This window comes from Rhincodon typus, chromosome 3, assembly GCF_021869965.1.
Source record: "Rhincodon typus isolate 14 chromosome 3, sRhiTyp1.1, whole genome shotgun sequence".
In the NCBI taxonomy this organism is placed as follows: Eukaryota; Metazoa; Chordata; class Chondrichthyes; order Orectolobiformes; family Rhincodontidae; genus Rhincodon; species Rhincodon typus.
The window spans coordinates 85,420,907-85,433,185 of record NC_063334.1 but is presented as its reverse complement, the minus strand read 5'-3'; the positions used below and the strand labels follow the sequence as shown (position 1 = coordinate 85,433,185).

General features: G+C 40.2%; 1 protein-coding gene across 1 annotated transcript in view; it reads right to left on the bottom strand.

The window, feature by feature from the left end:
* The window catches only part of LOC125482843 (adhesion G-protein coupled receptor V1-like), a 41,518-nt gene extending 31,892 nt beyond the window's left edge, over positions 1–9,626 (bottom strand). The window contains exons 1-2 of the mRNA XM_048595384.1: positions 9,524–9,626; positions 8,799–8,990 (exon numbers count right to left, since the gene is read on the bottom strand). Coding sequence (XP_048451341.1) covers positions 8,799–8,990; positions 9,524–9,556 — 225 coding nt within the window. The 5' untranslated portion in view covers positions 9,557–9,626. The remainder of the gene's footprint in view (positions 1–8,798; positions 8,991–9,523) is intronic.
* Between the last annotated feature and the right edge of the window lie 2,653 nt (positions 9,627–12,279).

Below are 12,279 nucleotides of genomic sequence, written 5' to 3'. Positions count from 1 at the left end.
AACCGACTTTTTAAACTTATAATGAAGAGTCAATGATGAACTGACTCCAAGCTGTGAAATGCTTGCTTGCATGCATGCAATACTACTTTGTCATGGTGTCATTGGGTGAGATGGATTGGGGAGGAAGTGACATTTTTATGTATTTGTCACATGGTTGTCACCTAAGTGAACTGCACAGTAATGAGGGCACTGGACAGCAATGACTGCCACGCATCATGATCTGTGTCCTAGTGCACCTCAAAATCACCTGAAGAGACACTTGTGCTGTTTGCTTTGATTCATCTGATGAACCAAACCTCGCTACTGCACAATCACAGCACATATGTCCTTCCATGAGATGCTAGCCAGTGTGTACTGAAGGGCATTGCTATTTATTTGTAAATGGGATGTGGCAACTCTGGGTAGGCCAGCATTTATTGCCCATCCCTAATTTTCCAGGCAGCAGTTAAGAACCAACCACATTGCTGCATGTCTAGAATTACATGTAGGCCAAGCCAGTTAAGAATAGCAGTTTTCCTTCCCAAACGACGTTAGTGAACTAGATGGGATTTTACAATAATTGAAAATGGTCACCACTAGGCTCGCATTTGTAATTCCAGATTTTAGTGAATTCAAATTTCACCACCTGCCATGGTAGAATTCAAACTCATAATCCCAGAACATTTAACCTGGCTTTTTGAATACTTGTCCAGTGACAATACCATTATATCATACCACCATCTCTTCAGATATGTCCAGATATCTTTGCCATTCTGAAACGTGGCTGAAATAAACATCTGATTGTTGGGTGGCTTTCATTTTATTTCCAAAATCTTTGATTTGGTTTCTCATAAGTATCATCAGCCCCATTTTAATTGGTATACATTTCCTCCAAGCAGCTAACCAGAAATCCTGCTTTGGAGTATAAAGAGATTGTGGAAAATGGACTGGCACAGAGTGAAGGCACCAAGTCAGCTGCCAAGACATCTTGTGTGCACATCCACATAATCATCTCTTTTTGGTTGCTCATCAGCTTCATATTGATGGAGTGGTCACCCTTGAATACTTCTGGGTGATCTAGGGTGCCTTAATTGCCATGTGCAATTGTCATGATGTCCTGGATAATTCAGGTGGAACCACAAAAATTCCACTTCCTCTCACTGCACCATTAGTGGAAAAGTTAACATAATTGCCAACCTTTTGTTGCTATATGTTCAGAAAACAGCCCTTGAGTTTCCTTTGGTTTTACCTGATAATTTCTTTTAACATCCTGTCTTCTTTCCTAACTTCCTTAATGTCACTCCTGCACTTTTATGGTACTCTATACTTTCTGCAGTGTTGAATTTTTAGCATCTGATATGAGTTTTTTTTTCACATCTTATGCTATTCTGCATAATCTTAGACATTCAATTTACTAAGGAGTATAACCCTTAAACTTTGTGGTATTTTTATTTGTTTGGAACCCTTTTAGCTCCTCTTTGAATTCCCACCCCCCACTGTTAATGTAGTACAATTTTGCCAAACCACATCTCAGCTTAGTGAAATCCATCAAAGTTGTAAAAGTACTGACAAAAATTATGAACGTAAACTATTAGTACAATTGTTGTGAACTAAGCCTTTTGCATGACAGGTTAAGGAAGCGAATCTAAGGAGCCAGCCCTTATTGGCATATTATCCTATTACATCTTCAGTGTGAAATGCTTCTCTGTGCTCACATTGGTTTCACTGGTGAGTTCCAGTGAGCCCATGAAACTCATGGTCCCAGAGTCAAATGACAAAAGCAATGATGATACTGCTGTAATTGAGACACTAATGTATTGAAATTGACAATCTGCATCTCCTGAAGGGTTTCTGTAAATGTAACCAAATGTGCTGGAGTTAAATGTGGAAGTCAGAGGGTTGGAGCCAGCTTCCTGACATGCTTATATTTTCCAGACTTAACTCTTCTAATACACACCCAAACCCATTAATTCACCAATGTTAACCTCCCCCAGCCCTACATACAACACATACTCAGGTCTATGTATTCAATTGAAAAGACAATTAAGCATGTTTTGGGGTGACACGGTGGCTCAGTGGTTAGCACTGCTGCCTCACAGCGCCAGGGACCCAGGTTCAATTCCACCCTCGGGCAACCGTCTGTGTGGAGTTTGCACATTCTCCCCGTGTCTGCATGGGTTTCCTCTGGATGCTCTGGTTTCCTCCCACAGTCCAAAGATGTGCATGCTAGGTGGATTGGCCACGCTAAATTGCCTGTAGTGTTCAGGGATGTGTAGATTAGGTGGGTTATAGCGGGGTGGGTCTGGGTGGGATGCTTTGAGGTTTGGTAAGGACTGGTTGGGCCAAAGGGCCTGTTTCCACACTGTAGGGATTCTATGTTATAAAACATGCTGCTGATCCCATGATTGAAGGCACATCTCATTCGTAATGAACGAAGAGCTTAAACATTTTTCTAAAAAAAAAAGGGCTGGCTAGCATCAAACCTCAGTTTAAAGGTTGAGAAATCAAATTCCAGAAATAATTCTATCTCAGACCAGCTCAATTCTTGTTCAAATAAAGGCCAACAAGCAGGTTGATGTTTTATAAATATAATGATGCTGTAACCCATTTCCATGTTAGATGGTTACATGGCACATTGACAGCAGTAGGAGGAAGTGGGACAGGAATGATATTTATGTATCTATACACACGGTCAACTTAAACCTAAAATATGCTACAGTGTGTCACTAACTTCAATCACAATAACTTCCACTGATATCTCCTGGAAGAGATCCAGGAGAAAGCACAAGCATCCCTCAACCAGGCCCTCAATTTCCACTCTTTTAGTCCCCAGTTTATCCTCACAAACTATATTGTCAACCTCTTTTTAGACCTCCAATCCTAAAGTTAGGCCATGATCTGTCCCAGGTCTACAGTTTCCCCTGTCCCTGGAACACAAAATGCCTCTGACCCCTCTATAGGACCTCTCTGATCTTCCACTCCCAAGGCTTCCATTACCCCCTCAGGTCCCTATAATCCCACCATAAGGTATTTTATTTCCTGTCCTAATGACCCGATAAGCCTTCTAGTTCCACTCCTGGGCATACATCCACATCAGGATACCTAGATGGCACCTTCCAAACAATCATGCCTTCTCATCCTACTCATCCGATCACTCCTGCATCCACAACCAGCTATGGATTCAAATTTATCTGGTGTCAGCCTTTCACTGACTGGCTCCTTGGCTGACTGGAAAGCTAGCCTGATAATTCAATAGGGAATTGAGTGGTTATGTCACAATGGTCCCATGGATTTAGAAGTTACCTTATGTGTGGGGGAAATCACAACTTCCAGGTTACCCGAAATTCTCTAAGTCTTCTGTTCCTGGTGGATCAGGACATAAAATTTCAGTCCTGAAGGTAGCTGAAGGTAGATTAGTTACAATCTATCTTTGAAAAGCTGTTGTGTGAAATGGAAAGAGTAGCAAATGCAAACCACAAAACAGGACCATCTTGCCTTGCTTTGAATCCAGGTATGAAATGGTGTGATAATATCTTCTATGCATCACTGGGCATACACTAATATGGATGTTTCTGTAACTAATTAACTACAGCAATTAGCCACTATTTATTTTACAGGTGGCAGCGAAATTTTCTTTGGTTAAACACATAACCACCTGCAAAAGTTGAAATAATAATCCAACTATAGTTAGTTACTGATTAACAATTTAAATTGGCTGACGTGTATAGCACGTACTTGAACTGCACCTGTATAACAAACATACTAATGCTTAATAGTACATTGTGTAACTTTTCACATTCTATTGAAAGACTGGCAAACAATTAAGTATCGTGAAAGAAAGTTCTTAATGTCCAGTTGTAATGCTTCAAGCAGCTCAAATAATACTTCAAGCAGCTCTTGTTCGTCCTTCAAGACGATGATAACCATGTTCATCATGTAAGGTGTTTGGCAGAGTTCCAGTGAATACACAGATGACTGCTAAGGGCAATCTTTGCCTGAAAGGTTCGCCTGAATTTTTTTCAAGTCACTCATGGGACAGGGGTGTCACTGGCTAGCTAGCATTATTGCCTGTCCCTTAGCGTCCTTGAGAAGGTGCTGGTGAGCTGCCTTCTTGAATCACGGGATGGGATGGAGCAGTTTAGCTATGAAGAGAGGCTGGATAGACTTGGGTTGTTTTCTTTAAAACAGGAAAGGCTGAGGAGGGACTTGTTAGAGGTGTATGAGGTTATAAGGGGCATGGACAGTGTGGATGGGAAGCAGCTGTTCCCCTTAGCTGAAGAGGCAATCACAAGCAGGTACAACTTTAAGGTGAAGGACAGGAGGCTTAGATGGGATTTGAGGAAAAGATTTTTCACCAAGACCGATGGTGGGAATTTGGAATGCATGGTTTGGGAAGGCAGTATAGGTGGGAAATCTTACAACCTTTAAAAAGTATGTGGATGAGCACTTGAAACATTATAACTGACAAGGATACGAGCCAAGTGCTGGAAAGTGGGATAACTGTAGATAGGTTGGTGCAAACTCAATGGGCCAAAGGGCCTCTTCTGTGCTGTATGACTCTATTCCAGTTAAATGGTGATAATACCACACATCATAATGAATTGTATTCTCACTGTGAAGATGCGGCTCTGCATCCACAGTGTCTGTGTGGTCATTACTTCTACCGATAGCCTCACAGACAGATGCATCTATGACAGATAAAGTGGTGAAGTTGAGGTCAACTAGGTTTCTCGATCTTATTAGGTCGCTCAACACCAGCCACAGGCCCAAGATAGCAGTGAAGCCCTTTAAGGCTTTGGCTGCAATAAGCAAGAGGTTTCCTTGCCCACAACAGACTTCACGCCAAGAGGCTTCATGGCATCTGGAGTAAATACTGACGATTCCCATAGAAGCTCCTCACTGACAGTATACCATTGTAGCACCACTTTTGGTGGATCTGTCCTGACAGTCAGACAATATGGAACCCGTGATAGTGATTGTGGTGTCACAAGTATTGTCTGTAAGGTATGATGCTGAGAGATAGACTATGACAGGCTATAGCTTGACTAGTTTTTGGGCATCTCTCTTAATTTTGGCACAAGCCCCCAGATGCTGGGGTGACAAGACTGGGTTTGTCATTGTCATTTTCAATTTTATCGGTCAATGTTGGATGTCTAGCTGTTTTAGACTTCACAGTGGTTTGCTAAATCTGAGTGACTTACTAAGAGGTCATTGAAGAGTCAACCATATTGTTGTGGACATGGAGTCACATAAAGGCCAGAACAGTTAAGGACAGCTTGTTTCCCTTCCAAAAAGACACTAGTTAACCGGATGGCCTTTTTAAAAAAATGAAATATGGCAAAGGTTTTGCAATTACCATAAAACATGACACTGCAGATGGTGAGATTCGAACCTCATGTTATCTGGGTTACTAATCAAGTTACATTACCACTACACCCTTGTCTCGCCTTATTTATCTGTTTGACTTTGGCACAATATCATTCAAGGGTAGAGGTTATCATAGAATTTATGCTCAATGTCATCCACACTGGTCATGGTAGGGGCATGGGCAATGCTGAGAGCTGTGTGCTTGCAGCCACGATTCTTCACTTATTAAAAAAAGTTGAGATGTTCAACTTCACTTTCAGTTGGTGCTGTGGAGAGGTGAAAGGAGATTAATCAGGAAGCCACTCTCCAGCTTCCAACTGTTTGCAAACATTTTGAAGATTCTTCTCTTAAGTTATTTGGTACAATGACTCTCGCCCACAATGCTTACTTTGGTTCAAAAGACAGCCTTCTCAATCAGCAGTCTTCACAATCAAGGCAAACATTTCCTCAGTGTGTGACAACAGTCAATGGAAACATTACGTTAATGGACAATGCATCTGTCTCCATTATTGGCTGAGTAATGTTGAGCATTAAGTATACAAGCATTGTCGAGGAATCTTCAGGAAGATTTAAATTTTAAAAGTCCTTCTGTCGGGGTGCAGGTGTTCTCTGGGTAATCACTATCCACAGTCAGCATGCACAATTTAATGTCTGACAAAACGTTGCCAATTACTTTATAGCCGTGGAGGTGACTGGCCACATTTGGCTGTTGCAGACTTCAGGATCCAAATTTTCAAATGTCCTCTGGTTCAGGAGTTTATGCAGGTTTGAGTTGAAAATCAGTGTTTTGGGGGATCTCGAGATCTTGAAAGTTCTGGGACAAATTCAAATTTTCAAGCTGCCAGCTGGGGATGGGGAGAAGACGAGGAGGCAGCAGGGAGGATGAACCCATTCATTGTTAATTAACAGTCGACTGATTTCCTGTAGGATCTTGTTAAGGGCAGGAGGATCAAGAATGCACCCTTTAAAGCTAATTTCGCTAAACCTGAATAATGTTCTGTGAAAGACGAAACGATGGCGAAGGTCAACATTGAGCTGAGAACTGTATAGACTAGGCCTATAGTAGCATAATGGGGTACAGATAGGGACTATTCTAAAAGGAACAGAAATGCTTGAAAGTAGAGCAATATTAGAGTATAAATGCTTAATTACTGATTGATATAAACTTTTTGCTTGCTCTTCCACTGAGGTGATAACTCATTAATTTTAATGAAGCAATTTTAATTACAAATGAAAATGATGATGAAATTTGTTGTTACATAAACATAGCCAAAAGACAGACATGTACTATCTTGACAAACAATGGCATGATTTAATCATTAAAGCTTGTGAGCCCTTGACATGATCAGCTGTCAGCCTCACTGACAGGATCCCAGAAGGTTTACAGCGCAGAGGGAGGCCATTTGACCCATCGTATCTGCACAGCTTCTTCAAATGAACATCATTACTTTGTGCCAATTTCCTGCTTCTTCCCCTATACCCTTGCACATTATTTCTTTTCAAATAATCGTCCAATGCCCTCTTGAAGGCCTCAATTGAACCTGCCTCCAGCACACTTCCAGACAGTGCTTTCCTTATCCTAACTATTTGCTGTGTGAAAAAAAAATCTCTCGTATCATGTTTGCTCCTTTTGCAAATCACTTTAAATCTGTGACCTCTGGTTCTTGATCCTTTTACTGGTGGGAATAGGTTCTCCCACTCTCCTTTATCAAGGTTGCTCATGATTTTGAAAACCTCTATGAGATCTCTTTACAACCTTCTTCTTCCCAAGGAGAACAGCTCCAACTTTTAAAATATATCCTCATAAGTGAAATTCTTCTTTCTTGTAACTCTTCTTGTAAATGACTTCTGGACTCCCTCCAATGTGTTCGCATCCTTCCTGTAATGTGGTACTCAGAACTGTACACAATATGCTAACTGAGGTCTAACAATTGTATTATACAAGTTCAGCATCCTTGCTCTTGTAGACTATGCTCCTATTAATAAAGCAAAGGGCACTGTATATTCGATTAACTGCTCTCCACCTTTTTGCAGCCATCTTCAATGATCCATGCACGTATACACTCAAGTTTCTCAGCTCCTGTACTCCTTTTAGAATTGTGCCCCTTATTTTATATTGTATTTATTGTTTCTATTTTATTTTCAGTGTGCTTCTTACCAAAAGGCATTACCTTGCACTGCTCTGCATTAAATGCCATGTACCAGCTATCCACCCACTGAACCAATTTGTCTATGTCTTTTTGGAGTTCTACAATGTCCTCCTCATTAGTTACAATGCTTCAATTTGAAATTGTCACCTGCATACCAACGTTTAGCTCATTAATATATATCAGGAAAAGCAAGAGTCCCAATACCAACATCCACTATAACCCTCCCTTCGGCCTGACCACTACTCTCTGTTTCTTATCAATCAGAACAATTCTGTATCTACTACTCCCTTTATACCATGACCTATCATACATCGTACAGGTGTGACACCGTATCAAATGTCTTCTTAAAGTAATTTAAATACTTCAAAAGTACTTCAAAACTCCAGCAAGTTAGTAAAACCTAAATTCTCCATTAGAAAATCATGCTAATTCTTCCTAATCAATGCATCTTTTTCCATGAGACTACAGATCCTAACCACTGTGATAGTTTCTAGAAGGTTCCCCGCCATTGAAGTTAAACTGACTGGTCTGTGATCGCTGGGCTTACCCTTACAACCTTTCTTAAACAAGGCTGTAGTGTTTGCAATCATTTAGCCTTCTGGTTCCTCCTTGAATATAGGAAAGACTGAACGATTATGGCCAGTGCCCGTTCAATCTACATTCTCACTTTCTTCAAACTCCATGGATGCATCTCATTCAGTCCTGGTGCCTTGTCATCTTTAAGCACAAACTGTCTATCCCTATCAATTTTGAACCCTCCTAGTGATAGAATTTCTTCCTTTGTCACCATGTTCTGGGTGGCATCTCCTGCTTAGGGAGAGACAGATGCAAAGTATTCATTTAACAATTCAGTCATGGTCACTGCCTCTACATGTAAATCCCCTTTCTGGTCTCTGATTGGTCCTACTCCTCCTTTTACCACCTTTTTACTATTTATCTGAGGAGACTCACCAGCTCACATAACAGCCACTATAGAAAAAGAATCACCAACATCTTACACACCACCATTCCTTGCCATATTGAACAAGATCTCAGCACCCAATATTCTGGAGGGGAGATCTGGAACAGAATTTCAGCCTATGTTACGCATAAACTTGCACTTTAGCAGAAAGTCTTTACATCACAACAAGAGAGTGATTACACTTCAACATGTCTAATTTATTTTGTTAATGAGATCTCATTATCTGCATATGTTGTGTTGATACACACATCAAAATAAACATGTGTGATCAGAACATTCTTGAGTAATGAAACAGCCTTGTGATCAGGCTTCAATGAAATTACAGCTCTGGTAAATTTTACCTCTTCCATTGCAGTGATGAGATTTTGTGTGGACTTGCTGATCTCTCCTCCCACTGATGGTGCACCACTATCTGGTGTGAGATAGGCTGACCCTGCACTTGGATGACCATTGATTTCCATATTGTAGCTTGCTTTTACTGGCCAGCACAGTTGGTTGTGCGTGATAAAGTACACCACAAAAACATACAGGCCCTAAAAAAACACAATCAAAAGCATTACAAAACAATTGTTTTTAAATAAAGACAGATTAGATAAAAGCATTAAAATGTAATTTCAAATATAAGCAAAAGGGATTTGTTACTGGCATTTACCAGGACAGCTGGCTTGTAGAGTTTTGATTATATCATTTTTATCATTTTGATTCTTTTTAAATGACTTTTGGCGAGCACCTCGATCTAATATTACTGACTTGACATCTGAGTTCCCTTTTCTGCTGTGCCTGGTTATTTTCCCTATGGTATTACCAATATGTATTAGCAAGAGGGATAGCAGCAAGTTGCTAAATACCCAGTTTCTTAAAATTATTTTTTATCCCATAGAGAGAGGTAATGCATTTTGATAGAAAAGGTAATTTGAGAGTTAATTTGATACATATTGAGTTTCAGCAATTACAATCCCACTTTCATTGAAAGCTTGTTTGCCTATACATTGAGACAATGCTGTTTGGGAATTTTTTTTTCTGTACATTGTAAAGGTTAATAATTTGTTAGAAGAAACCAGCTCACTTTCGGTAAACAGCCTTTCAGGCCGTTATTCATTTGCTGATAGTTGTTTAAAAGGGTGGTACAACAGCTTTACAGAAACAATTACCCTTCTGTAGTTGTTTATGCCTAACAGCATAAATTCCCACAAGGCCTTCAACCATATAAGGAAGCTTCTCGTCAAAACAAAATACCACAGTGCCAAGATCATCTTTTCTCACCAACATACATCATTGAAGCCTAAACAGGTCTTGACTGCATCATTCATTTTAGATGTTTATTAAATTCAGAATCATCACTGTAAATGTCTGTAGAGCTACATTTGGCTTCTGTTAAAGATTAAGTTAGATTTTTCAAAAATATTATGCACATCAATCAATACAGAAAATCATTACTTTTTTTGAAGTTAGAATTCATGCTTTGAATTTAATGATATAAATTTTAGATGGAGTCTGCACAGACTGGCTGCTTGTATCAGTTTCCGTCCTTGGTCATCAGCCTTAGCTATTCCTGTATCTCACAGTATGTCATGATATTTGGTACATCCTCACTTTTGACGGTCCCCCTCATTTTGTAGATCTTCTGCATGCCCTCATGAAACTGGTTGCAATCAGTGCAATACACAAATTCAACACAGTGATCACAGAGGTTTAGAAATTCAATAGTAGAATTTTACAAATGGATTTAATGCAATTTGCACATTTCCTTTCTCAAGTTTATTCAATTGGATTTCAAATTTTTAAATATGTCCTAATTCATGTGGGGCAAAAATGCAGTGAATTCACACTTAGCGCAATTCCATTTCACAATATCTGACTCAGTTCAGCGGGAAAATTACGATACATTACGTGGGAAACCTGCTACCAGGCCTTCACAGCCATTCAGTAGATGGCTGAAGCAGTTTAGTAGCAGATCAATAAATACATTTTTCATTTGTATTGCACTGAAATAGGTTAAGAATCACACCAGTTTAATGATTATGCGTACTTTATTATTCTTTTGTATGATAGTAATGATGTTCGAAATATGCACACACTCACCTGTAGGGTATTAAAAATAACAAACAGAATTAGCATCCAGAAGTGTCTATATGCCATATGCAGACCTCCCCAAAGCCATGTCAATGATATCAAAGCGAAAAGGTACAGCACAAGGGGAACCTCTGTGAATGAAGGAAGAAAAGGGTGGGATGATAAATTAGACAGGTCCAGAACAGTCTTAATAAATGGAAACAACAAGGTGCAGAGCTGGATGAACACAGCAGGCCAAGCAGCATCATAGGAGCAGGAAGGCTGATGTTTCGGGCCTAGACCCTTCATCAGATCCATACTATAATTGCCTATATAAACTTCTGCAGAGTAACAATGTGAAACATCTTTGTTTGAGATCTTTGTTCCAAAAGAAATGTGTCCTCAATGGAATAACATTCAAACTCCTATCATTGCATATTTCCAATATGTAAATACCATTTATTCCCGGTGTCACTAAGCCAGATTAGTTTGTAATTATCACACAGCTATTTGTGGATCCTTTGTGTTCAACAATTGGATGCTATGCTTTCTAAACTACAACAGTGACTACACTTCAAAAAATAGGTACTTCATTAGTTGTGAAGTGCTTTGAGATTATCTGTTGTCAAGACGAGCCTTTGTTATAATTGACAGTCAATGAAGGTCAACTAGAGCATAAGTTGGAGAATAAAGGATCGAGCTCAGTTAGAGCTTGAGAGGGAGACGACTGAGCTCAGTCAGAGTGGGAGAGGAGAGGGTCGTGCTTGGTTGGAGCAGGAGAGGAAGAGGATCGAGCTCAGTTGCAGCAGCAAAGGGAGAGGATCATGCTCGGTTGGAGCAGGAGAGGGAGAGGATCGAGCTCAGTTGCAGCAGCAAAGGGAGAGGATCATGCTCGGTTGGAGCAGGAGAGGAAGAGGATCGTGCTCAGTTGGAGCAGGAGAGAGAGAGGATCGAGCTCGGGTGGAGCAGGAAAGGGAGAGGATCGAGCTCGGGTAGAACAGGAGAGGGAGAGGATCAAGCTTGGAGAGGGAGTGGATCAAACTCAGTTGGAGCAAGAGAGGAGCAGAACATCTACATTCCTATTTCCTTCTCCTACTTGAATGGCTCCATGGTACCATAGTGCAATGTCCTCTCATCCTCTCTGCAGTTCTCACTCTCATCTGCGCAGCTTTCAAGAAACTTGTAAACTATTGGACAATTGTATTGGCTAAATCTTCTCAAATGCAATCACCTGGGTCCTCATACCTGTTTCACCTGCAATCACACACTCCTTACCTTGTTGATACACCAAATTTGAATATCCTAGCTTAAGGTGTGACCAGCCTCTATAACACATTTTCCGGTAACTTTCCCCATCCCAGATGTGGTATAATGTCTGCAGCTTGGATTCGAGCACTTCAACTTGGATCTAAAGTTCCTTGACCTGAAAACACTTACTAGAGACATATTCGTTCTGGATCACCTGAGTATCCAGCAGCTCCACATGCTGCATCAGTGACACATTATTTGCCAATCACTATTATATTGAATTAATTCATAAATATATTACTTTAAATTACTTGCCCTGCTCTTTATACTTTATTGTATTTTTTTCTTAAAAACATCATTAAGTATCAATCTTATATGTAACTAACTATTTCTTGGAAAAAAAGGAGAAAACAGTAGAGACCTAAAGACCTGAAGGCCTGACATTTACGTTAGGACTATAAATATTCACCATTCTACTAGCCAATCAGCTCTTTTCACTTGCATCACACTGTAGTCCATGAC